Source organism: Bos javanicus, chromosome 29 (assembly GCF_032452875.1).
Source record: "Bos javanicus breed banteng chromosome 29, ARS-OSU_banteng_1.0, whole genome shotgun sequence".
In the NCBI taxonomy this organism is placed as follows: domain Eukaryota; kingdom Metazoa; phylum Chordata; class Mammalia; order Artiodactyla; family Bovidae; genus Bos; species Bos javanicus.
Window position 1 is genome coordinate 46,731,187 of NC_083896.1, and position 26,129 is coordinate 46,757,315.

At 55.0% G+C, this 26,129-nt stretch overlaps 2 protein-coding genes across 2 annotated transcripts; both read right to left on the bottom strand.

The window, feature by feature from the left end:
- Nucleotides 1-519: 519 nt before the first annotated feature.
- Nucleotides 520-1,479, bottom strand: LOC133241736 (mas-related G-protein coupled receptor member D-like). The gene has a single exon (XM_061407656.1). It carries the CDS (start codon nt 1,477-1,479, stop codon nt 520-522), a length of 960 nt encoding a protein of 319 aa, XP_061263640.1.
- A 14,458-nt stretch (nt 1,480-15,937) lies between these two features.
- MRGPRF (MAS related GPR family member F) lies at nt 15,938-25,554 on the bottom strand. Its single transcript, XM_061407273.1, has 3 exons — nt 25,343-25,554; nt 22,252-22,364; nt 15,938-17,729 (listed from the first exon to the last, which is right to left on the bottom strand). The coding sequence occupies exons 2-3, from the start codon at nt 22,297-22,299 to the stop codon at nt 16,746-16,748; spliced, it is 1,032 nt and encodes a 343-aa protein (XP_061263257.1). The 5' UTR covers nt 22,300-22,364; nt 25,343-25,554; the 3' UTR covers nt 15,938-16,745.
- Nucleotides 25,555-26,129: the final 575 nt, after the last annotated feature.

A 26,129-nucleotide genomic window follows, 5' to 3' on the forward strand; every position in this document is an offset into this window, starting at 1 on the left:
CCACTTCATGATCGGCGGTCAGCAGTGGTAACTCAGTTGATGGGCCGCAGCCTGCAGGAATGGAGGGGGTCAGCTGGTCACCCGGTGGGAAGTGGACCAGGGCCATCACCCTGGGGCCAGCTGCACATGCCCAAGGACCAAGGGGTCGCGAAGTCACACAAATTACATCCTACTTCCTGTACTAAGATGCCCTCTTGGAGGGAGGAGGCTGGGAGAAGGGACCTTCTTACCCAATGGGATGCAGGCTACCTACCTGTAGAGCCTATTTAGATAAGTAGCGTCAGACAGACCAGGGTTGAAAGCTTCCACCTGCCTTCTAATCAGAAGATCCTCCTTGAACAACAACAACAAAATTACTTCATCTTTCCAACTGAGTCGCATGGTGAGGTCTTGGACATGACAGTCAATGGGAAGCCTTGGAGGGTGGGAAAGAGACCCCCACATGATGAGATACAAAAAGCCTTCTGGGCTCCCAACTGCCAGCCAGCCAGGCAGGCTGGTGTCCAGGGTCCAGAGCCCTCAGAACCCCGGGTCGGTGGCAGTGGTGGAGGTGGGCGTCTCCCTCCCCTCCAGCTCCGGCTCCTCCCTCAGCGCCCTGCGCAGCACAGCCCCCAGGGGCTCCCGCAGACCCCGGCTCTTCTGCCTGCCCACCAGGAAGTAGATGACCGGGTTAGCGCTGCTGCTCATGGCCGAGAAGAGGCGGGCAAGTAGGCTGAAGACAGTCTTCGTCTTCTGGGGCAGGTCCAACCAGGAGATGAGGAACCAACAGATGCCGAGGGGCAGGGCAAAGGCGAGGAACACCAGGATGCAGACCAGGACGGTCACGTACACCCGCGTGGGCCGCCGGTGGGTCGCTGTGGAGCTCCTCTGCACCCCCACACAGAGGATGAGGCTGGACCCGGCCATCAGGGGTGTGAAGACCCCCATGAGGAGGATGCTGATGACCAAGTCTATCCTGAAGCACAGCAGCTCGTCCCGGGCCAAGAAATCACTGCAGAGGAACATGGCCACCATGTTCAGCAGGAGGGACAGCACCCAGAGCAGGGCGCACACCACGGCCGACAGGTGCTTGGGCTGGTGACACTTGTACCACACCGGGAAGAGGACGGAGAGGCAGCGCTGCATGCTGATGGCGGTCAGCAGGCTCAGGCTGGCCGTGTAGGTGAAGTACTTCATCCTGCTCACTATGTCCAGGGCCATGTGGATTCTGTTGACCAGCTGGAAGCAAATCAGGATGACCTTGGAGGCCATGCAGAGGAGGAAGAGGAGGTCCGCCACCCCCAGGTGGAGGATGTAGACACTGAAGGGGCTCCTCTGCCCCTGGGAGCCCAGCAACCAGACCACCAGGCCATTGCCCACAAAGCCACCCAGGCAGGTGAACAGGACCATGGCACTCAGCACCCAGTAGGCTGTGCCCAGCTCCTCCACCTCGATGCTGTTCTCTACCAGGGCCGGGGCCTGGAGCAGAGTGTGGTTCATCCTATGGAAGGGAGATGGACCAGTGTGAGGTTTTGCATTGCTTAGCGCCCCTACCACAATTTTCTTTTTGCAATAGACGACAGTTGCTCCCCGCGGCTCCCACCCTGCCTGGATCTGCCGGCTAATCCACCATTGCAGACTCAGAGGTATCACAGATGCCTTCTGTCAATGAAAGGGTCTCTTCTATCTTGAGTTTAGGTTCTTTTTCATCATGAAGAGATAAATTGACTTTTATCAAAGGCTTTTCTATATGTATTGATAGTGTCATTTTTTTCACACATAATCTTCAAATTCTGGGAACTAAAGTTTTTTAAACGGGACCTCAGGTACAAAGAATAGTTTAATTACATGCTGGCTTTATGGCCCACCGGGATCATCCAGCCACTGAAAAACAAATACAACCCTTTATTTATTTCTGTTCCCCCCTTCACTCCACCCTCCCCTCCCCTGCCCCAACTCACATCTGTTTTAACCTGTTTAATCGACATCCTTGGACATCTGACTATCTTTCGGAACAAGTGGCTTCCCACAAGTATTTTTAATTTACACAAATGCTGTGATTTAGAATCCGTGCTGTTTTTTTTTTTTTAACCTCAGCAGTATGTTTCTAGGATCTCCCTGTACACCAGTGGGACTGTTTTTGAGCTCGCTGTTCTCTGTCATTGGTTTGTCTGTTTCTACAGCATTAACACACTGTTGTTGTTTTTGAAGTATACACGGCTACCCGAGTCTCTTCGCTGCTCACCTGAAAGTACCACAACAGTGTTAATCGGTTATGCCCCAGTGCAAAATAAAAAGGGTAAAGTTTGGGGAAAAAAATAAATACTGCTTTTGATAGAGAAAAACAACAACAACAAAAACTAAAGAATCCTTGGCTTTGTGTGATCCCCGAGAGTCTCACCTGACGGCTGCCAGTCTCATGGTGCTTCATCTACTCTCCACAGTCAAGGTTTCAGCTAAGGACTCGAGGGGACCTTCTGCAGACTTTTGGAGTTCTTTCTCCAAGTAGCTGGTTTTCTTCTCTCTGGTACTCCTTCTCACAAATTCCAGCCACTTCCATCTCCCCAAAGTCTGACTTCTGTATCTTTAACTCAGGGACACCACCATGCTCTGCCTGGTTTCCCCCACTTCCTGTACTACTTTCCAGAGTAGCTCCAGGCAGAAAACTGGGGTGATACTAATTTTTATTAATCAGACAAATGACATCATTTAGTTCATCATACCTATCACTTGGTTGAATATTTGATTGTCTATGCATCTCTCCTCATACCTCTAATTTCTTTTTCATGTCTTATAGCATAGCCCAGACACCTAGTATTATGTTTAACAAAGACTGGAATCAGGCATGCTTTACTTCTTCCTAATCTTTAAGAGAATGTGTTTAAAGTTTCTCCATTAGATACGATGTTTGCTCTGAGTTTTTGGTACTATCTTTATTCAAGGTGAGAAAGTTCTCTAGTTTTTAAAAAGTTTTTTTTTTTTTAATAAATGAGTGATGGAATTTATCACAGTTTTTTTTTCTGTGATATGTACTTAATAATTTTCTTTTTTTCTCCCTTATCTATTTATGTGGTGAATATGTATTGATATATTTTCTGGTGTTCACTTGTTCTTATATTTCTAGGATAAACCATTTCTACTTTGCTCTGTTTAAAAAAATTTTTTTTCCCCCTCTTGGTGCTCTGATTTTATTTAGAAAATTTTCACCCATGTTCATAAAATTGGCCCATAATTTTCCCTTCTGGTACTATCCTTGTCTGTTTTTTATTTCAAAGCTGTAAGATTATACAGGCTTCATAAAATGACTTGGAGAAAGAGCTCTTTTTCTCTACCCTCTAGAACAATTTGTATCATGTAAGGATTATCCTTTGAAGATTTGGCAGAAGGTAAAACCATCTGGTCCGGTGATTTTTAAATGAGTGTTAGTGGATACACATGGCTTTAGGAAAAAAAACTACAATTTATTTAATGTTTTTGGTTTATTTAGATTTTTAAGCTCTTCTTGAGTTAGGGTAAGTTATGTTATTTTTCTAGAAAATTGTTCATAGTTTCTGGTTCCACATTTATTGGTATAATACTTTGTACAGTAATATTTTAGTATTTTTAAAAACCTTGATTCTGCTCATCATTTAAAATTAATGACTTGTTCTTCTTTTCTTTTCTTTATCAGTGTGCCAGAGGTCTGTTTTGGGAACTATTTAAAAACAAATCACCTCTGTCGTTTCTTTTCTTCCCATTCCCTTAGTTTATCCTTTTATTTCTTCCACTTTCTTTGGATTTACCTTGTGATTTTTTTCACCTCCTTGTGTTGAATTCTTCGGTTATTAATTTTCAAATATTGTTCTTTTTCTAACATATATTTAGGGTTATAAACATGCTAGTAAGTATGTCCTTAGATGTTTCATGACTTACGTAGCATTTTCATTGTTGCTGATGTCTAAATATTTTGCAATTCAAAACATTTAAAATGTAAGTTTCCATGAATCATTTAGAAATACATTATACAACGCATACTCTGACTATCTTTTGATATTGATTTCTAATATCGTGGTCAGATCATGTGGTCCGTTATTTGATATTTGTTGAGACTCATTTGGTAGCGGGGCTGCTTTGTTTACTCATTTGGTTTAGTACTTTATATGCTCATTTGATAAAGCTTTCAAAATTGCATTGTTTAAATGATCTATACCCCAATTAATTTATCTGCTACAAATATTAACCTATTATGATTGTAGTTTTGTAGTTTTTGTTGTTTTTCTCTTTCCTTCGCCTATTTTGGAAGGTTTAGTGTATGTAATCCAAGATTATTATATTATCCTGATGAATTGTACCTTTTATGTAATGACCCTCTGCATCCTTATTACTTTTTTAGTCTTAAAGTCTATTTGATCTGATATCATTTTTTAATGAGAGTTTCTTAATCTCCCTATTCATCCCACTTGTGCTTTGCAATTACAGATTTTCCTCTACAGGGATACTGTGACTTCTCACGGAGTTGCCAAACTTTTGCTGCCCAGATGTTTGGCGTTGGCTTCTGTTGGGCTTGCAAAAGATTTCTCTGGTCCAAGATCTGGTTTTTGTTGGATTTGTTGGCTTGGAGATTTGGTGTAAATTCAGATTCTACGCCTGTAAATGGTTAACAATTTGGGGCTTGGTTACTCAAATTGGTGCCCAGCTCCACTCACTCCCTGCCCCCTGCTGAACCTTAGGCAGCAGGAAGGTGCTAACCGCATCTGGGTAAACTCTGCTTTTGTTAAGCAGCAGTGTCCTCCAGGTTCTGGCCTCATGGAGGTCCCCTGATCAAGTTCTTTCTTCCACTTAATGCAGCTCCAAGGCTAACCCTCAGCCCCTGTCCCCTTCCTTGCCCCAGCCACACCTAACCTCTGCCCCCAGAGCCTCTATCCATCTGATGTATCCTGGGCATCGGCTCTAGCTGGGAGTTTCCTGGGGCACCTGGAGATTTCCCTTCCTGTCCTTCATCTTTCAGCTCTGTATCCTATTTGGGCAAGAGGGAGGGGATTGTTTCCTCCCAGCTTTCTTTGTATCCAGAGTAAGCGGATGGCACCCATCACACGGACACCAACCTCCACAGATTCCCTGTGGCTATAGTCAGAAGTCTTTCCTTTGGGTTCAACACAAGTTTAAATAACATTTACCAAATTTATACTGTGTACTACACATATACAATAGCATATCTATGTGTATATGCACACAAGACCTATACCTACATACAACACGCAGAGTTTATACATATATGACACATGTGTGTGTCCCTCAGTCGTGTCTGACTCTTGCAACCCCTAGACTGCATGTAACCTGCCAGGCTTCTCTGTCCATGGGATTCTCCAGGCAAGAATACTGGAGTGGGTAGCCATTCCCTTCTCCAGGGGATCTTCCTGATCCAGAGATCCAGGATGCAGGTCTTCTGCGTTGTAGGCAGATTCTTTACCATCTGAGCCTCCAGGGGAGCCCAATAGCGCATATATGGGCATACATATACACACACACGCATGCACATAGCAAACACATGTAATACTGTACATACATATAGACAGGGTAAAGATACATATGTAAACGTAGACATGTACACAAACAGCACATGTGCATACACACACAACACGCACATACGTGTATTTAAGTGTACACAGCGCACAAGCAGAGCCCATATACAGCAATGACTCTGACGGACAGAGCCCATCCTCACAGAAGGCACAGTCTATCGGCAGAGGGGAAAATACACAATCAGACGATTGCCCCCGGCCGCCGGGCATGGTGGTGGAACGGGGGTGACTAACGAGATGGGGACTCGGAGCGTGGGTGGGGCTGGGAGGGTCTGAGGTCCGAGGGGCAGCTGGGAGAGGCCAGGTGAAGGGGGCTCAGATCCCACTCCCCCGGCCCCTCCCCAGCCCGCGGACTCCTCCTCTGTGCTGCCAGCCTGAGTGCTATCGCCAGGTAGCCGCCCGCAGGGCTCCGTGAACACACATTCATTCAAGCCGCACTACGTGAGCTGGGTTGGGCTGCTCTCCCAGGACCACATCCTCCCCTCTGCTGAGCAGGGAGATGGGCAGGGAGATGCACACAGAGGGCAGACCCCCACCGCACTTCCCCTGCCTGATCCGGGTCAGGGACCCTCAGCATCTGCTCCTTCCTAACTGTCAGGTACCCACTCTGCAAACGCTGATGGATTTAAGACGGGGCAGAGCTGCTGGGGGTGCAGGGACAAGAAGACAGACACGTGCTGCCCTCCTGGGAGGAGGCTCTGAGGGCAAGTGGTGGGTCAGCAAGGAGAACGCAGCTTCCAGTGGGCTGGCTGTCCCAGAGTCAGTGACAGCGGTGACCCAGGAGCTTAGAGCTCACAGCTAACAGAGCAGGAGGAAGGGCTGGGAGGGACTGCTGATCCCAGAAAACGCCTCCCGGGGCAGCACTCAGCCCCAGAGACCCCCAGGTGCACCAAGGAGCCTGCTGTGGGCCCAGGGAGTGCAAGTGACCTTCTGAAGGACTTCGTCCTATTGGGTGAGGGGGTGGGGAGAAGGCAGAGAAATGAGATCGAGGGGCAGAGGTTGTATTTATTTTTAAAAAAAGATATTGCTGCTTGGTTGTATGTGGATGGGAGTGATTCAGCAGGCAGGGGGCAGCGGCAGGGGGGCGCTGATGGTCAGGAAAGCTGCAGGAGGGCTCTTGGGGGAGGTGAGAGGCCATGGGATCCGGCACTGCCCAGGGGCTGGCCTGGCCCAGCTGGGAACTGGGGCGTCAGCCCGGAAAGAAGCAGAGACTCTGGCCACGGGCAGGACACAGGATGGGAAGAAGCCGTTGCTCTTTTTCAGGCATCTTCTTTTTCAGCGAAAATGGTGGTGCTGGTCATTTAGTCACTAAGTCGTGTCCAGCTGTTTAGTGACTCCATGGACTGTAGCCCGCCAGGCTCCTCTGTCCATGGGATTTCCCAGCCAAGAATATTGGAGTGGATTGCCACTTCCATCTCTGGGGGATCTTCCGAATCCAGGGATCCAACCCAGGTCTCCTGCACTGTCCCTGCTCAGCCACCTTTACCGGCTAAGCCAGCTGCGAAGCCCTTTAGTGAAACTAGAAGGGAGGTCAGATACTGAGGCTGAGGGAAAGTAGCGGGATTTGAAGAGAGGAGGGGCCCTTATTCCCACTGATTACAGACTGAGTTGTGTCTCCCTCAAACTCATCTGTTGAAACCCTATCCCCAATGTGACTGTGTTTGGAGCTGGGCCTTTGAAGAGGTAATTAAGGTCAAAGGGTACCGTAAGGGCAGGGCCTCGATCCAGTAAGGTTGGTGTCCTTTTTAATAAAAGATCGATTTTGTTTTTTGGCTGCACCACTCGGCATGTGGGATCTTAGTTCCCCGAGCAGGAATTAAATCTGCTCCCCTGCACTGGGAGCGCAGAGTCTTAACCACTTAACCAGGGAAGTCCCATGACTCATGTCCTTTTAAGAAGCGATGCCAGAGTTCTCTCTCCCTCCCTCGCCCCCTCCCCTCCTCTTTTTTGCTCTCTTTCTCTCTGTCACTCCCCTGACCCCATGCCATGTAGGACACATCAGCGTGCCTATCTGCAAGTCAGGAAGACAGCTCTCACCAAGCACCCAACTGGCTGGTGTCTTGATCTCAGACTTCCAGCCCCCAGAATGGTTAGAAAATAGAGATGTTCCTTCATGCCCTCTGTTTGAGGTACTTGGTTATGGCAGACGAGCAGACTCACGTCCCAGTGAAAGGAAATACTGAACTGTGACTGCTTCCCAATAAAAGGAAACAGCACACACACACAGCTCGAAAATGGACTGGGCCGTGTCCACGCATGGCTTCTCCTCCCACGGGGGGAGGTTTGTGTCTTGGTTACCCCTGAGTCAGATCCCGGCACGCAGTGTGAGCTCAGTAAATGGGGAGTGACCCCTAGACTCAGCGCCATGCTGTGTGCTCCCTGGACACCCTCATCCTCCGTGCCTCCGCCCAGCCTCACACTCTAGTTCAGCAGGTGTATCTGCCAGGTTGGCCTTGGTCTGACTTGATCCCTCTCCACAGACTTCTGGTCCCCAACGCAATGCCTGGAGGAGTAAATGCCCACTCACGGCTTGTTGATGGATGACGGTTTAAAATACAGAACGGTCCAGTGGTTAAGACTCTGAGCTTCCACTGCAAGGGGTATGAGTTTGATCCCTGACCAGCAAACTACGACCCTGCATGGCGTGCAGCGAGACCAAAAATTAAATAAAATAAAGCTCAAAATCTACTGAGATAGCTGTGGTCTTCCTGTCCTTGAAAGCCTCGTTTGAATTTTTGTCTCTTCCATGGAAGACTTACGGAAATGTGTTATTTCCCACAACTGTTATGACATTGTCTATTTCTCACTGCACTTTAAACATTTTTTTTTAATTACATAGATTAGATACCAAAGCAGTCTTACTTTTAAAGATTCAAATGGTAAAGAAAAAATAAGGTGTTGCCCTGTCCTTACCCCGGGTAATACCATTTGCTGTGTGATTGTATCCCTGAAGGTTTCTTTCCAGTGCCTAATACACTACCCGGCTGTTTGATAAGCTGATTGTTCAAAAATCAGTTGTATGTCTTTTCTTTAAGTTGGGTTTCCCCAGCACCTGCTGGTCTCACCTTTGTCCTGATTTTGCCATTACCGTTGATGGGGCACCCCAGAGAGTGATAAGAACCGTCATATTAAAAAAAAAAAAAAAAAAAAAGAACCCGTCACCTGTTTAAATATTTTGAAGGGAGGCTTCACGAAGTCATTTTATTTAGAAGATGAGGGCTCAGAGGGGCAGTCAGTCCTTCTGCCTCCACCCAGAGAGGAGAAACCAGGGGCCTCTCACCTGCTCCAGCCGTGGTGCTCAGTCTTCCAGGAAAGGTGGCAGCCCCCTCCTCGCTCCGGTGCTTGGAGTCTCAGCTGCACCCCTTGGGCCCAGCCCCCAGGGTTCACCTGCCCCCGTCCTGGCTCAGCAGGGATGCTCTGAACTGTCCTCCGCTGCCCCCCACCTTGGCCTCAGAGGCTCCTGGCCTCTGAGACCCCAGGAGAACCTTCTCCCGGCTCCCTCCGAGAAGCAGGAAGGGGAGCTTGAGGCATAAATGCAGGAAGGGCACCTGCCCCACCCAGTGGGTGGCCTGCAGAAGAGCTGTCTAGGGGCTAATGGGCCTGGCTGGGCGTGGCCTCCCTGGCTCCCTGTCTGGGGGAAATGGAACACGAGACTGGGGGCCCACGAAGACCAATGAAGGGGGGTCACCCATCTCCTCCACCATCCCGGCCATGCTCCCCTTCCTGAAGGCTGTATGGGACAGCCACGGTGACCTCAGGGTATCGGCCAGTCCCTTGGTGGGGGTGGGGGATGGTTAGGGTGGGGCTGTGGAAGGAAGAGGGCCCTTGTCAGCTGAGAGCATGGAGAGAGCCCATTACATCTGCGTGGAGATGCTCTGGTTGATGGGCTCGCCCAGCGCTCTCTCTGTGGAGGGCGGGGTTGGGGAGAAGGCTCGCAGGGCCTGGCCTCTAGGACCTTGTTTTCAAGTCTGAGTTCTACCGCCTGTAAGCTGGAGATGTGTGTGGTGTTAAGGGGCCTCTCTGGGCGTCCTGGGGGTTGACTGTGAGGGAGCCCCATGTTCTGTCCCGGGAGGCAGGTCAGCTCGGCTCCCTGGGGCTGTGAGTTCTCCCGGAGGCCACTCAGCTGAGGCCAGAGTGCTGGCTGAGCCTCTGGATGGTACCCGAGGGCTAGAACATTGTGGACCTGGGTTTGGATTCAAGGAGCATGACTCAACTCAGAAGAATCTGCTTCTGGTTTCCAGCTCATGGAACTGACTGAGAGCAAAGAAACCAAATACCCTGAAGGTGTTCAGAGGGCAGCCTTGCCCAAACCAGGCAGCACCAGCTCATCCTGTGGAGCCATCCGGAAGTGGTCTCTGGAGGTGTCTCATCTGAAGGCTCAGCTGGGGAATGACCGGCTTTCAAACTGCCACAGGTGTTGATGGGACTGAGTTCCTTGCAAACTGTTGGACTGTTGCTGACCGTTAGCCAGAAGCTGCCCACAGCTCCTCACCATCGAGGTCTCCCCAGTATGGCAACTCCAAACATGGCAGCTTGTGTCCTCAAAGCTAGCAAGGGGGAGAGTCTGCTGGCAAGGTGGGAATCACCAGCTCATGCCCTCCACTCCATTCTGTTGGTCGGAAGGGAGTTACCTGGTCCAGACCACACTCAGGGGATGGGATCACGCAAGCATGTGGATACCAGAGGTGGGCTGACAGGGGCACCTTGGATTCTGGGGCCCGTGCTTGTTGGCTGACCAAGAGCCTCCCTGGCTGCCAGTCCTTAACACTTCCTGTCCAGCGTAGAATATGCTGTGGGCCAGGACCACCGTGTGTTGTTCCTGTTTTCTCCTTTCCAGTTAAGTTCAGTTCAGTCGCTCAGTCATGTCCAGCTCTTTGCGACCCCATGGACTGCAGCACGCCAGGCCTCCCTGTCCATCACCAACTCCTGGAGTTTACCCAAACTCACGTCCATTGAGTCGGTGATGCCATCCAACCATCTCATCCTCTGTCGTCTCCTTCTCCTCTCCAAATGGGATTAAAAAAAAATCATAGTTATTCCCTTTGTCCTGTCCACTGTGAGTTGTGGACATATATTTACAAACACACATTTATTTGGCTGCGTTAGGTTTCAGTTGCATCATGTAGGCTTAGCTGTCCTGAGGCAAATGGGATCGTAGTTCCTTGACCAGGGATTGAACCTTCGTCCCCTGCATTGCAAGGTGGATTCTTAACCACTGGACCACCAGGGAAGTCCCTGAATTGTGTGTCTTGAGAGTGGCCATCATCATTTGGATGGGATGCATGGTACCCATCACTAGGACTGGGTACCAATCCTGGAGAAGTGCCTCTGGATCTGATGGAGAAAGATGCAGATGGTCTCTCTCCCAGATCCTGGGCTCGGTGCCGGGCAGGTGTCTCTGGGATTGACTTTAGATTGTCTCTCCTCTGGAGGGGAGAGGGGGCGCACTTTCTGCTATGAATAATAGAGCTACGGATCTGTGATAGGAACATTACAAAACCATATGTGGGAAAGATGTGGGTGTGCGGCGGTGGGCCACCGTCTGCCTTTGGCACCTTAGCTGCTGGCATCTCCTTTCCATGCTTTTTGTTTGAGCTTACCTCTTTCCCGGGCTTCCCTGGTGGCTCAGCCGGTAAAGAATCCACCTGCAGTGCAGGAGCCCTGGGTTTGATCCCTGGGTTGGGAAGATTCCCTGGAGAAGGGAAAGGCTACCCACTCCTGTGTTCTAGCCTGGAGAATTCCATGGACTGTACAGTCCAAGGGGTCGCAAAAGTCGGACACGACTGAGCGACTTTCACTCACCTCTTCCCCACTCTCAGTCTGCTGGGTTTCAGCGAGGTGGGTATCCCCTTATGCCCCAGGGCCTCCCACTTAAGGGGAGGGGAGGCAACCGGGGCCTGCCCAGGGAGCATGAGGGTCGGGACTTTGTCAGAATTACCAGCAAAGGGATGCTCTCTTTCTGCTGAGACTGCTGAAACTGTCAAATGTCAACTGGGAACTACCAGTTACCTGCCATTTAGTTGATTCATTGAGAACAAAGGCCATACAGACCAAAGCAAAGGCGAGAAGCAGAGGAAAAGACAAGTGACCTCAGGAACATCATTTGAGGCCCGGATGCAGCTATGTCTGAATTGAAAATCACCTGTGGGCCTTTGCTGGTATGTGAGTCAGGGAGTTCCTTTAAACACTAGCATGTGCCCCACCTCCACCACCCACCCCTCCCCCTCAGCTGATTAAACTGGGGGGTTTCTGTTGCGTGCATGCTCAGCTGCCAAGTCGTGTCCGACTCTTTGTGACCTCGTGGACTGTCGCCCGCCAGGCTCCTCTGTCCATGGGATTTCCCAGGCAAGAATACTGGAGCAGGTTGCTATTTTCTTCTCCAGGGGATTTTTCCCATTCAGGGATCGAACCCGCATCTCCGGCATCTCCTCCATTGACAGGTGAATTCTTGACCACTGAGCTGCCTGGGAAGCTGGTGTTCCTGTTACTTGTCACCGAAAGTTCTGGCTGATAAAAAATTCTGCTTATGAAACAGATTGTAATCTAGAATCTACAGTTGCATAAGGCAGAGATGAGTGGTTGCCTCAGGGTTGGGGCAGAGGCCGGGGATGATGTGCTGGGTGCCCTAGGAAAATTTGAGGGGCTGCTGATGGAAATGTTTTTTTGGGGGGATGGAAACATTCTGTGTATTGATTTGGTGATGACGTGAGCATACACACACATGTCAAAGATTACTGAACTCTACATTAAATGGATGCAACTTATTGTATTAATGCATCCATTAGACTGCCATTAAATAATTACAAAGATTTAAAAAAAAATCTGCCTGCGTAGGGAAGCCTTCTCCTGAGTTGCCAGGAAACTTGGTGCTGGCATCTGACTCACTGAAGCGGAGTTTCCGTGAGTTTTAATTTTATGAACTGTGTCCTGTTGTTTTCTCCAAACCCCAACTGGCTACTCTCCAGCCCCAACTGGCTGAGAATGTGATATTCTTGTACTCATGTTCTCGACTGTCTTGCTTCTGGAAGATTCTGCAATAGGTTTGCAGAGCTCCCTGACCTTGTAGCCAACCTGCTTGAGGACAGGCTTTCTTGGGCCGGGGCTTCTCCCCGCACATTGAGAGGCTGGATCATGAATGGACTCATCACTCCATCTTGCCTTCTAAAGGGAGCTCTTGGTTCTCAGCACAGAGGAATCCTCTTGGCTGAGGCTTTTGAACCAAGTTTTGCAGAAACGCTCTTGGGCTTCAGAAAATTCTGGCATAAAATACAAACCCCAGTTTATCTCAAAACCACACTGGCAGGAGATACGGGAAAGCTGGGCGGATGCTAGAGAAGCATTCCATTTCCTCTTCTTAGGATGGAAGATGAGACAGAGATGTCAGCTTCCAGGCCGTTCACTGCACTGTCTGCTGAACACACATGCCTTCGCATCCCCCACTTCATTCCGGACATCCACAGCCTGAAACTGAGCTGTCCCCGCCTTTGGTTACTAGTGACCGTGGAATAAAACAAGGCTGGTCAAGGGTGTTGTTGGGTTGTGATGGGCTTGCTATGTCTGGCCATCACCCCTGAACCTCAACTCCCAGTGCTTGGCCGATGGAAAACACAGAGGTTCGGAGGTCTAAGCTTCCAGGGAAACAAGAAAACCACTGTGTCAGACGGTGACTGGGGCTCCAGAGAGGGCTGACCATCTGGCAGGACTGATCTTCAACAGGCAACACTATTTCTGAGCCCCGGCATCTACAACGGCCGCGAATAGTCTATACTGCAGAGTCCTGTCCTGAAGATTAAAGGCGACTGATTCATGGAGCTCAGTCCAGGGCCAGATGCACACAGTAGGTCCTCAATAAATGATGGGATAGGATGAGGGGTGGGAAGGAGCCTCAAGAGGGAGGGGATATATCTGTACTTATGGTTGATTCACACTGATGTACAGCAGAACTGTACATCACTGTGAAGCAATCATCCTCCAATTAAAACTATAAAGAAATAAACAATAGTCATCTCCCCGACCAGCAGGGCTGGGATTGGCTGTTCCCATGAATGTCCCTCCTTCAGTGGCCGCTCCCCTCCCCTCTGAAGTCTGTCGGTAATGCGGGAAAACCAGGGCACTGCCCATCGAGGTCCCATGGTTCACGGGAGGTGGCCCCCTGCTCATGTAGAGACAGTGGCGACAGGAAGTACGAAAAAGTGGAGAGGTCTGTCCTGCCTGAGGCCACCCCTCCCTCTCCCTCCCCCGCACTTATCCTGCGGGGTGGCGGCCTTGGGGGGATGCAGAGAGACAAGGGTTCTTTCTTTGTCCAGCCACCTAGAAGCTGCCTAGTGGGTATGGAGACTGCACTCCCCAATTCTATGATTCTGTTGACAGCAGTTGTCAGGGGAGACCCGCCAGACCTCTTGCCCCAGGCAGTTTCAGAGTGGAAATCTGTGATGCTCGGCGGACCCTCGCCTTCCTGCCTTTATGGGACACCCAGAAAGAAGGAGGCTCTGGGGGGCACTGATGGGGGCTGGGCTGGGCTGTTTCGGGGGGTGAGGATATCACCCCACGGCTGCAGTGGACTCTGGAGGCCCCTTTTAATAATTAAACACCAAAGGAGGGAGGAGGAGCATGGTCCGGGGCTGAGGCATCTGCTAGCAGGTCTGTGTCTTTACCCACCATTAGCACAGACCCATTAGCACAGAAGCGAGGTGGTCGGGGTGTGGGCAGGTTATGCACGAAAGCTTCCTGGGGTGGGGTGGCAGGGGACTGGGGCAGCAGGAGGGCAGAGAGGCCTGGCAAGATTGTAGGGAGAAGGGGCCAAGGGCTGGGAGAGGCCTCAGTCCTGGAATTCGCACCCTCCCCCCTTTTTGGCTCAGCACCCGCTAAGGGCACTTGTGTGTTCAGATACACAGCTGCAGCCCTGCCCTGACCTCCAGCCCGTGCTGTGGGCCAAGGTCGCCCACCCACCAACCAGGCCTGGGTTCTGAGCCCAGGCAGCCGGCAGGGAGGCCCTGGTTGAGCTCCTGGGTGGGTTGGGGACAGCTTCCTACGGGGGCCTCAGGGCTGGAGGGCTGGGGTAGGGGCTCCTGAGAAGAGGTGAAGTCCAGGGATGCACTGTGCCCTGAGGAGCCAGCCCTGGTTGGTGTCCTCGGGCACCTGCAGGCCTAGAGGCCTTCCTGCCGCGTGGAGGCCTGAGCTTTCCAAGTGACGGGTCCAAGTCCCAGCCCCGGTCCCCCCATGCGTGTTGTCAGGACCCCACCTGGTTACTCTGGGGCCTCAGAAATGTTAGCAGTGCTGGGGTTCCGTCTGGTGTGTGGAGGGGGGCTTGGGGGGTTGCACCCCAGGGGCTGGAACAGGGGATGTGGGCACTGGCCCCAACACCAGAGGTCCTGGAACCTTGGCCTCTGGGCCACACAGCAGGGGCCTTGCTGGAGAGGCGGCCGGGGCTGTGAGAACAGGGAGCTCGGGAGTGGAGGCCTGAGGGGGCCAGTCCTCGGGGCCACGTACTTGGGGATCAGCCGGCCTGAGGGGGTGTTGTGGCCTGGGCTCCGGCATCGCCAGGGCGAGGCAGAGGGCGTCCAGGGTCTGCTGGCAGAATGCCAGCCACCAGGTGGAACTGCTCCCTTGAAGGGCAGTTCCCTCAATTGGCCGCCCTGCCCGCCCCCACCCGTCTCCACAGAAGAGGGGCGCTCTGCTCCAAGGGTCCCCGATGCCTCTGCCCTTGGTCTCTTCCTGGGGCCTGTGTGGTGAGCGGTTTCCCCAGATATTCCCACAAAGGGGCGGGGGTCCCAGGTTGGATCCAAAATGGTTGTCTCCCACAGCCCATCGGGGTGAGGGGCGGTCAGGGAGCTGGCCGGCCGGCCCGGGTGGAGGCCGTCTCCTGGGAGGGCCTCTAGGCTCTGGCTGGGAAGTCGGGAGGTACAAGGCACAGGGACACCAGGCCGGCTCCAGAGACCTCAGAACAGACAGTTCTGGAAGGCGGGAGGGGCATACAGCAGAAGATGCCGCGGCCTCTGGGGTGGGGGGTGGGGGGCTCGGTGTGGACATAATGTGTTCTTCCTGGGCCGGGCTGTATCAGCCGGCACAGAGCCTGGAACTCAGGAGGTGTGATGGAAGCTAAGTTTCCAGAGGGAACAGGGGGGCCTTGGGTGGATGGAAAGGGCACCGGGCTTAGCCAACAGAGGGTAGCGTGGGGATCACCCTCCCCCTAGCAGAGAAGTGGACAGCATCTCCAGAGAGGGAGCAACTGGAGGTGTAGACAGGCCCACCAGGAGCCGGGGCACGAGACCTGGGGTACGGAGCAGGCTGTATGGGCAAGGGAGCACGGAAGGGCAGCCCACCTGGGCCTCGGATGCCCGTGGGGTCCTCAGTGTGGGCACAAGCCCACAGACAGGACAGAGGGCAGGAAGTCTTCCTCAGTGCAAGATAGAAAACGTTTATTGATACACATTTACTGTCTTTCATAAAACCTCCGTTGACCAAGCTGGGCCACCGTGGTTGCAGGTGGGCTGGGGAGGCCAGGGAGAGCCAGCGCCCACTGCCCCGCGGGCCAGGCAGACGGTGGCTCAGACGCACCAGCCGGCACGGAGTCAGAAAAGAGAGTGAGTCACCCAAGCTGGCCGAAGCTCCTTTCTGTGTCCAGCCACTCGACAGGACAGAAGCCCCGTCATTTGGGCCACCCAAGGGCTCCCCAGAGGCGGGAACGTTGTCTGCAGAAAGACGGGCCCCTGAGGTGGTTAAGGGGCAGCTCTCCCCCGCAGCTCACAAGACCACCTTAAGAGGACAGAACGGAGCCAGGAGGTGTCCTCGCGGCAGGAGGAAGTTGCTGGCCCGACGGGCGATGGTGCTGGCCGAATCATTCTCGGGGAGGGCTGCCTCTCAGGGCAGGAGGTGGACAGGGCTGAGTGATGCCCTCCTCTCCCTTCCTGACCACCCTGGGGCCAGGAGGAGCCCCACACCCGGCCCATGGCCTGGGGGCGACTTCTGTACCACGGCTCAGGGAAGGAGCGGGTGGCCGGGGGAGCCTGGCAGGGTCACGGAGGGCTGTCTGTCTTGCTACCCCCCTCCCCAGGGGCGCTTATGCCCTGGGAGAAGGCGGCTCGCAGGCGGGAGCAGCTTTCTCTCCCTGCGCTTGGGCCCCAGGGCTGCTGCCAGCTCATGTCCCTCTGTCAAGGGTCTCTGGAGGTCACGTGGGCCCCGCCTCGCCTGCAGGTGCCCGGCTTCTCAGGAGGCGTTCCCTGAGGGACATTGCATCTCCAGGGTGACCGTGTTGGGTGTGCCGCCTCCTGCCTCCCCCGGCTCGGCCCCGTCTCGCAGAGCCCGCTGGAAGACCACCCTGAGGGGCTCCCACAGGCGCTGCGACTTGTCCCTGCCGGCCAGGAAGTAGACCACGGGCTTGGCGCAGCTGTTGATGCAGAGGCACAGGTCGGTGACGTACTCCGGGAAGGGCGCCGGGATCCGGAAGACCCAGAAGAGGAACCAGTCGATGCCCAGGTAGATGGAGGACACGAGGAACACCGAGACCACCGCCAGGATGACGTGGTTGAGCTTGGCCGAGCGCTGGCGCCGCCGGGCCCGGCACTCCACGTGCAGGATGAGCGCCAGGCAGGGCAGCACCATGAGCGGGCAGAAGACCAGGAAGAGCAGGATGCCCAGGAAGGCGTCCATGTGCGTGCAGCCCGCCCCGGACGCCTGGCGGCCCAGGAACACGCAGAAGTAGTTGTGGACACAGGTGATCAGCAGCGAAAGGGCCCAGAGCAGCGAGCACACCACGGCCGACAGGCGCTTGGGCCGACGGCGCCAATACCAGGTGGGAAAGACGACCGACAGGCAGCGCTCCGAGCTGATGGCTGGCAGGAGGCTGACGCCGGTGAGGACCATGCAGAGCCCCACGATCCGGGACACGGCGCGGACGTAGTCGGCAAAGGGGCCCAGGAAGCCCCCCGTGTTCAGAATGGAGAACACAGCCTTACTAAAGAGGTAGCCGACGTCCGCGCTGGCCAGGTGCAGGAAGTAGACAGAGAAGGGGCTCCTCTTGATGGAGAAGCCGAAAAACCAGAGAACCAGCCCGTTGCCCACCAGGCCGCACAGACAGAGGAGCAGGAAGATGTAGTTCATGATGGCCGGCGGCGGCAGCATGGTGATCTGCTCGATGGTCAGGAAGCCACGGCTGTAGAGCTCGGGGGCCTCGCTCACGCCGGGACACATCTGTGCAGGTGTGGAGGGGGAGACGCAGTGATGCTGGCTGGTCCCACCCCCACCCCTGCGTCCAGGTGTGCTAGGCTCCGCCCCCGGGGCTTCCTGCTGGCTCAGAATCTGCCTTCAATGCAGGAGACCCAGGTGTGATCTCTGGGTGGGGAAGGTTCCCTAGAGAAGGAAATGGCAACCCACTCCAGGATTCTTGCCTGGGAAATCCCACGGACAGAGGAGCCTGGCGGGCTACAGTTGATGGGGTAGCAAAGAGTCAGACACAAGTGAGCGACTGAGCATGCGCGCATGCAGGCTCCACCCCCAAACCCGCGCCAGCATCTAGGTATGCTAGGCTCCACCGCAAACCACATCTGCTTCCAGGTGTGTTGCTCCTGATGACAGACTTGGCTTTGGAGCAACTAATTGGCTCCAACTGGAGCAGAAGACACTCCTGATTCTAGCACTCTGTGCCCCTGAGTCTGGAGGGGGCAGCCTACTGGAGTGATGGTGAAAACAGTGAAAATGATCAGTCCCTCATCAAGGGACCTGACATCCCACTGCCCAGAAAATGTCCATATTGTGCAAGAAAACCGAGGAGCCTTTCTACACTGAAGGAAACTGAAGCGGCGTGACCAGTCATTGTAGGGTGTGAGCCTGGATTGTACTGTGGGTCTAGCCATCGCTGTGGAGGCGATTACGGGAATGACTGGGAAGTGTGAATATGAACCATGTCTCCAGATAATGGTATTGGACCCATGCTGCACTTTCTGAACAGTAATGCACTGAAAACGCTGTACAGAAAATGCACTGTTGCTGCATGGGAGGGTCCTTGATCTTAAGAAGACATAGGCTGTTTGGGGGCAAAGGGCATTGGAGTCTGTGATTTACTTTCTTTTTAAAAACTTTTAAAATATGTATTTGGCTGTGCTGAGTCTTAGTTGCGGTGCATAGGATCGCCACTCTTGTGGCATACGGCGTCTTTAACTGTGACATACGATCTCTTAATTGCGGCATGTGGGATCTAGTCCCCTGACCAGGGATCGAACCTGGGTGCCCTGCATTGAGAGCTTGGAGTCTTAGCCACTGGATCACCAGGGAAGTCCCTGTAATGTACTTTCAAATAGCTTTGGGAAAGAAAGTATCTTCAATGCACTTATAAAACAGAAAGAGACTCACAGACTTCAAGAATGAACTAATGGTTGCTGGGAGAGAAGGGATAGTTAGGGAGTTTGGCATGGACATGTACACACTGCTGTATTTAAAATGTATAACCGACAATATAGCACATGGACTCTGCTCAGTGTTATGCGGCAGCCTGGGTGAGAGGGGAGCTCGGGGGAGAACGGATACTTGTATGTGCGTATGTATATGTATGGCTGAGTCCTTTCCGCTGTTCACCTGAAACTGTCACGTTAGTTTGTGGCTATTCCCTGACACAAAATGAAAGGTTTTAAAAAAAGATACTAGATAGGAAGTACAAGTGACAACAGGCTAACAGAGTCGATAAAGGTTTATGCGAATTTACAAAACTTGCAATTTTTCTACTAAAACATGAAAACATTTATTCAAAAGAGCAAAATCACTTGCAAGTTACCAAAAGTGACCCTTGACCCACAGTGGGATCAGAGAGACCTAGGGAATCAGGGTGGTCCCCTGCTGGGTCTGGGTGACCCTTTGGTTTTCTGGATCATGAGGAAACTGGGTCTGGCCAGGGGGTCCCTTGAGGAGGAGACGCTGGAGGCAGTGGCTATTTATAGAGCTGTGGGGGAGCGCTTCGGTGGTTTGACACTTGGTCTGGCTGTGTGAGTCCATCTGGCTAAATGTCAGTCTTGGCTGCAGGGTCTCGGCTGGCGTAGAAATGCATGAAGGTGGGCCAGGTGCAAGAAACCGGCGAGTGGGGGGGCAATGGCAGAGCAGAGGGCACCTGTCCTGAGCAAGTAGGCAGCCGCCCTGCTCCAGCTGGGGGCTCCAGGGGGCACTGGCAGACTGAGTGACGGATCATCTTTCCCCCACTCCCCAGAGAAGTCAGAACTCGAGACTGCAAATTCTGTGTGTGTGCGCTCAGTCATGTTCGACTCTTTGTAACCCCATGGACTGCAGCCTGCCAGGCTCCTCTGTCCATGGGATTCTCCAGGCAAGAATACTGGAGTGGGGTGCCACTTCCTTCTCCAGGGGATCTTCCTGACCCAGGGATCCAAGCTTCGTCTGTTGCGTCTCCTGCACTGGCAGGTGGATTCTTCACCACTGAGCCATCTAGGAAGCCTAGATCTTTAAATGTTCTTTATCCCAATGTTTAAACGTTCACATCTAAAAGAAAAAACACTCTGTGGGCCAAGCACAATGCATCTAAATGCTGGATTCTGTTCTCAGGCTATCTATTTTGACCTCTCGTCCCAAGAGGCCGAGGCTGCCCAGAACACCATCACTCCCCTTGCCATACGCCGGCAGACATCACTAATCCATCCCAGCACTCTTTCCCACAGAGCCTGAACCTCGCCTCCCTCTAAACACCTCCTGGGTATCAGTTCCTACTGCTCATGACTCTCCCTCCAAATCAAAAGCAAAACAAACAAACAGACAAAAAGCCATAAGGTTGTCAGATCAAGCCCACTCTGCTGCTTTCCAGATGGCCTCCCAGCTCTGGCAGAAAGCTGGGTCCTGAAAGATGGCTTTCTGGGCCTGACGCCCCATAACAAAGGGAGAGCACTTTTGGCCCGGCTCCGGTCAAGGGGCATCTGCAAGCAGGGACTGGAGGGTGCTGGTAAACTCTGGGTTGACCCCATGAGCTCAGGGTATGGGGGTCCTAGCCACTACTCAACATTCTCTAAATACATTTACTGATGACTCCACACCTGTCTGTCTGTCAGCTCTCAAACCCCTCGTGCTGTGAGTGTGTGTGCTCAGTCGTGCCTGACTCTTTGCGACCCCATGGACTGCAGCCCGCCATGTCTCCTCTGTCTATGAGATTTTCCAGGCAAGAATACTGGAGTGGGTTGCCATTTCCTCCTCCAAGGGATCTTCCCGGCCCAGGGATAGAACCTGCATCTCTTGTATTGGCCGGCAGATTCAGGAAGCCCATCAAACGCCTTGCTGCTGCTGCTACTGCTAAGTTGCTTTAGTCGTGTCCAACTCTGTGTGACCCCACAGACAGCAGCCCACCAGGTTCTGCCATCCCTGGGATTCTCCAGGCAAGAATACTGGAGTGGGTTGCCATTTCCTTCTCCAATGCATGAAAGTGAAAAGTGAAAGTGAAGTCGTTTGGTTGTGTTCGACTCTTAGCGACCCCATGGACTGCAGCCCACTGGGTTTCTCCATCCATGGGATTTTCCAGGCAAGAGTACTGGAGTGGTACTCCAGTACTACTTCTCCGAAAGGCAAACGCCTTAGCTTGCTCTTATCTCAGCCTTTCCTGTTGGTGGTTCTGAAGAACCTCCTCTTAGCTGGGGAGGAGAGGCATAATCTACAAGACCGCTGACTAAAGGAGTCTGTGAAGGACCAGCTCTGCACCCAAGCGACCCGGGCAGCAGGGCCTGCAGCTGACAAACCAGATCACTCAGAGCCTCTCGCAGGCTGGAAAAAATCTGCAATCCTCTCTGCAGAGTCAGAGCGGGAGGGCCAGTGAGTCACTGGGCGTGAGCTGCCATCCCGGCCACATACCACCTTGTAAAATGCCTGCCTGGAGCCTGGTCCCCTCCCTGGGCTCTGCCTCTTCTCTGGGGGTTTCTGGAGACTCCGGAGCTGGTCCCATCTCTGCTTCCCATGGCGGCCACCCCACAGCGGTCACCATTGGAGGCAGGAGGGGGCTGCAGGCATGGTGGGGAGGTGCCTGGGGCTAGGGCTCAGGTCCTGGGCAGGAGTCCGGGCTCTGCCGGTCCTCTGGACTCACCCCCACTGAGTCACTACACTGGTGTGAGTCTTGGTTTCCTCAAATGTTGTACCCGCTAAACTCAAGAGGTCCTTCCAACTTGAGAGGGTCTTGTCCAGGATTCAGAAAGAACTCCAGAGTTTCCAAGGGCCTCAGAGAAGTAGGGACCGGAGGAGCAAGGGCAGAAGGGATGGGTCAGCCTGATGGACTGTCAGAGTCTCAGCTGCAGGATGGTGCCTGCATGCGGAAGGTAAGCCGTGGCGACTGGACCCTGGGTGACACTGGCAGGGTGGGCCAGAGCCCCCCCGGAGCATGTGACATCGGAGCCCCTTTGGAGCCAGCCTTGTAGGGCCTCCTGGCAGGGCCTAGCTGTGGGAAATAGCTGACCGCCCCATCTCCACAGGGAAGAGAGAACAAGACCTCTGGAGGCTGGTAACACAGGACAGGATTTGAGGGTGTCCAGTGATGAAGGCACTGGGGATCCAAGAACCTGGTAAGCAGTGCCAGGCCACACAGCCCAGAGGGGCCCTGTCTATCCCGAGCTAGAGGATGGGTTCTGCGTGGCAGAGTGTGTGTAAGCAGGACATACTGGGGCAGCGTGCCCCTCCCATCACATCCATCCCGCACACCCCGGTGGAGGAGCCCCCTCTGTACGGAGCTGATGGAGGGACTTGCCTTGTTCCAGTTGGTGGGGTGGGCCTCCCAGGAGCAGTTTCCAGCCATCTCCAGGCCCGGCCAGTCCACGTTCCTCAGGGCTCCGCTCACAGCTCACCGGCCTGCACAACCCACTGGGCACGGCAGAAAGGGTCGCATCAGGGGGTCAGTGTCCTCCACGCCCAGGTAGACCCCTCCCCAGGCCCGTAGGGCTGTCCCCTTGGAGGGCAGGTTCATGAACCATCCCCTGGTTCCCCAGAGGCAGGGCCTTGTGGGAGGCACGGGGCTTCCTGCTGAGTCCAGAGCAGGTGGCATCGTGTGCACCGCCCCCTCCTTCCCCGGGGGGAGGGGTCCTCATTCACCCCCCTGCTGATACCCTAGTGGCACCTCCTGGGGAAGAAGTCCTTCTCCTTTCCAGCTCTGTCTGACATTTCTGGAGCCAGACGGTACCTGGGGATATGATTGTTCACCTGCACACACTTCTTGGGCACCACCTTTGTGTCCAGCCAGGGGTGGGACAGGGGTTCCGGGCAGTTAGTCCCAGGAGGGCACGTGGGAGAGAAAAGATCATTTCTAGCCAGGAAGACTTCCTGGAGGAGGAGAAGGCAGCCCAGTCACCATCAGCATTGCTGTCATCACCCACCATCAACCCTGGGTCAGTGAGAGCCTGCTTGCGGACACCTGTCCTCCTGTCTGGTCCTGGGTACCAGCGAGGAAGCAGGTGTAGTCACTCCCCCTGTGATGAGGGCAGGGAGGTGAGGTCACCTCCCTGGGAGGGTGGTGGGGAGGACACTACGGCTTTTCAGATTTGTGTCTGCAGAGCCTAGATGGGCTGAAGAGGCGGGAGGCTGGAGGGGCCAGCCCTGAAGTCGTTAGGATGGCCCTAGCTCCAGGTTGGAGGAGGAGCAGCTGGACTCGGCCTGGACTTCAGGTCGGGTTGGGGAGGGGGCGGCTGGGAGAAGCGAGGGGTGGCCTGAGACTTGTCCATCCTGGCCGGGCAGAGCTCATTGGTGGACTTGCCACGAGTTCACTCGAATTGACCGCGGTCCCCAACTTGAGCTCAGCCTCAACTTGGCAAGCACCCATCCCTCCCACCGTGCAGGCGGGAAACTGAGGCAGTGAGTGGAGGAGGGGCCTTGCGGGGGGGCCCAGCCGGGCGGCGGGGCGCTGGGCCCCTCCTCCTCCTGACTCCCCCGGAATTCCAACCCAGGCCGCCACCGCCAGTCGAGGCCATCACGCGCCCCTCCGCCCCGGGCCGGGAGGGCGGGCCCGGGCGGGCTCTGGTCATTGGCTGCGCGGAGCGGCCGTTCTCGCGAGCCGCCCGCCCTCTTTAACCACCGGCCTCCCAGGAGACCCGGGCGCGGGGTCGCCTGGAGGGGCCACCCGCGGGGCCGCGGGCGGGGCCGGCGCGGACAGCGGGGCTTGCAGCCGATGGCTGCGCGCGGGGTGGGAGCCCTTTTGCGTGAGCCAGCTCGTGAGGCCTGACCAGTGTGGGTCTGCAGATGGCGAAGGAGCAGGGCAGGGGAGGGGTCGCAGGCGTGCGTATAACTGTGCCCCCTACCCCCGCCCCCGTGGCGGTCTTGACTCTCGTTGGACCCCTGTCCCCGTTGCCACGGACAGATCTCAACCTCCTTCACACGCTGGGACTTGTTGAAACTCTCCGGGTGCCTGCAGCCCTCAAAGTGCCGGCCTCAGCCGGTCTTCCCGCGGAGTAATCGCCCTTCCACCCTCTTCTATCTCCACTGTCCCTACTCTTCTGCTCATCCTTCCAGACCCACACCACCCCGAGGCCTGGGCCCCAGGCTCGATGTCCTGACTTGGAGGGTCTCCCCTGTTCCCCTCCGGCCAGGCTAGACGCCCCCCACCCCACTCCAGCACACAGATGCCCCCCCCCCCCCCCCCAGGATTGCTGGCTGGGACCTGCCTGCGATGGGGCTGGGCACGGAGTGTTGACTCGAGGGATGACTGTCGCTGTGTGTGTCTGAGCCCTTGTCGCCCTGCCATGGGCCAGCTGAAAAGCTACTGCACCCTTATGGAGGGACCTGAGAGCCAAGTTGAACTCCACGTGGGCCGTGGAAGGACATGTGTGTGACATGTATGAGGGATGCGTGTGAGCGCGTGTGCTCCTCATGCTGGGATTCAGCCTATGACAGGGCTAGCTTGGGCTAACACAGACAAAAGAAAATCTGCCAGTTCAGCTCACTGCTGACCTTCCCTTCAAAGCAGGAGCCCAGGTGGCCTCCGGCTACCTGTCTGCCTCCCCTGGCCTCAGGAAGCCCCGCATCTCTCACTTCCATCCCCTCTGAGCCTGGCCCGCCGGCTAGGCAGGGCTTTGCTCCAGGAGGCCTGGCTTGGCGGGAGCCAGCAGCCTCCAGTTCTGCCCTCCGTCTTCCCAGCTCCTTGTCTCCTTGTCTAGGGGGGCTGCCGCCTGGGCTGGGTCTGACAGAGCCGGCTGTGGGGTGGGCTTGCGGCTGTCCCTGCCCCTGGACACAGGGGAGACCTTTCGGAATGCTTCAGGAACAGACAGCTTCGCCCAACGCCAACACCCCACTAGGCACCGCCCGCCTGGGAGAAGGTGGGACGCAGCCGCCCAGCCTCCGTGGCTGAATAGCCTCCTTCTCCGCGGCTTATTCCTCGCTGTCCACCCCAGGACTGGCCCCGAGCTGCTGGAAGCGCAGTCTGCCTGCGTGACAGCAGTGGGATGCTGCCTGCTGGGTGTTTCCCTTCCTGCCCTTCCAGAAAACTCACTTGGATGGCTGGAGGCTGGCGAGAGTAGGGGACGGGGCGGGGGGTCGGGGGGAGTCCCCACCTCCGGAGGACAGAGCAGGAGCTGGAAGCAGAGGACAGATGGCTTGGGGGTCGGAGTGCCAGGGCCTGCTGCATAAGAAGGGGACTCTCAAGTGGCCCCGTGTCCTCGGAACTCCTGCAGCCTCAGATGCTGACAGCACTGCTCTGGGGGTCTGGGGCGGGGTGCTCCTGCTTTGGGCCATGTGATTTCCAGGGTCTGCCAGCCTTGAAGGTGCCCACCTCTCTCCCTTTCCCTGCCCAGGCCTTCACCCTGCAGCCCTGGCTCCCGAGATGCCCTCCCTGGGCCCCGGGCATGTGGCACTACCTGCAGCTGTGGGTCTGATCCTCGGACGCCTCCCTTCGGCAGAGGGCTCCTCCCGCGATGTCCACCTCTGGTCCTGGACCACCCGGGCGGGCAGGCCAGCCCGGGGCACTGCCCGGAGGCTCAGGAAAGGCGAGCTCGGACTGCAGGAGAGCCTCGCCTGCCTGCCTGCTGGAGGAGACGGCTTTGGAAGTGTAACCCGCCCCAAACCCAATTCCAGGCCCGGCAGGAGGGGGCGGGGATGGGGAGGAGGGGGAGGGGCCGAGCCGGGATGAGGCTTTGGGAAGGAATGCCCCGCTCCGGACCCCCCCGCCCCCAACTCCCCCGAGCCCCACTGGGAACTCAGCTCCCAGCCTGGTGACGTCACGTTGGCCCGAGCACTGCGGCCCGAGTCCAGCTGTGAATCTGCAGCTCCGAGGGGCTGCCCGCTGCACGCGGAGAGAGAGCACCAGGCTCTCCGCTTGCCCGGTGCCTTCCCTCGGCCTCTCCCTGGGCATCTCTGGACGTGCAGGTCTCAGGGTGGGGGTGCAGGGGGTGGAGTGAGTCCCCACCTGTACCCAGGGACTGATAACGGAACAGCCAAGGAGGCAGCAGGGCAAGGGCTCCAGGGTGGGGCAGCTCAGGGACTTCGGAGAGGCCGACCGGGTGGTTGCACAGCAGTGCCACCCAGGTGGTACCCCACACCCGCTTCCACCTCGGAATCTGCCCAGGGCCCCCCTCAGGGCTTCTGGAGCCAGGAATTCCCTTTCCCCAGCCCTAATAGCAATCAGATGGCGCAAGTGGAAAATCA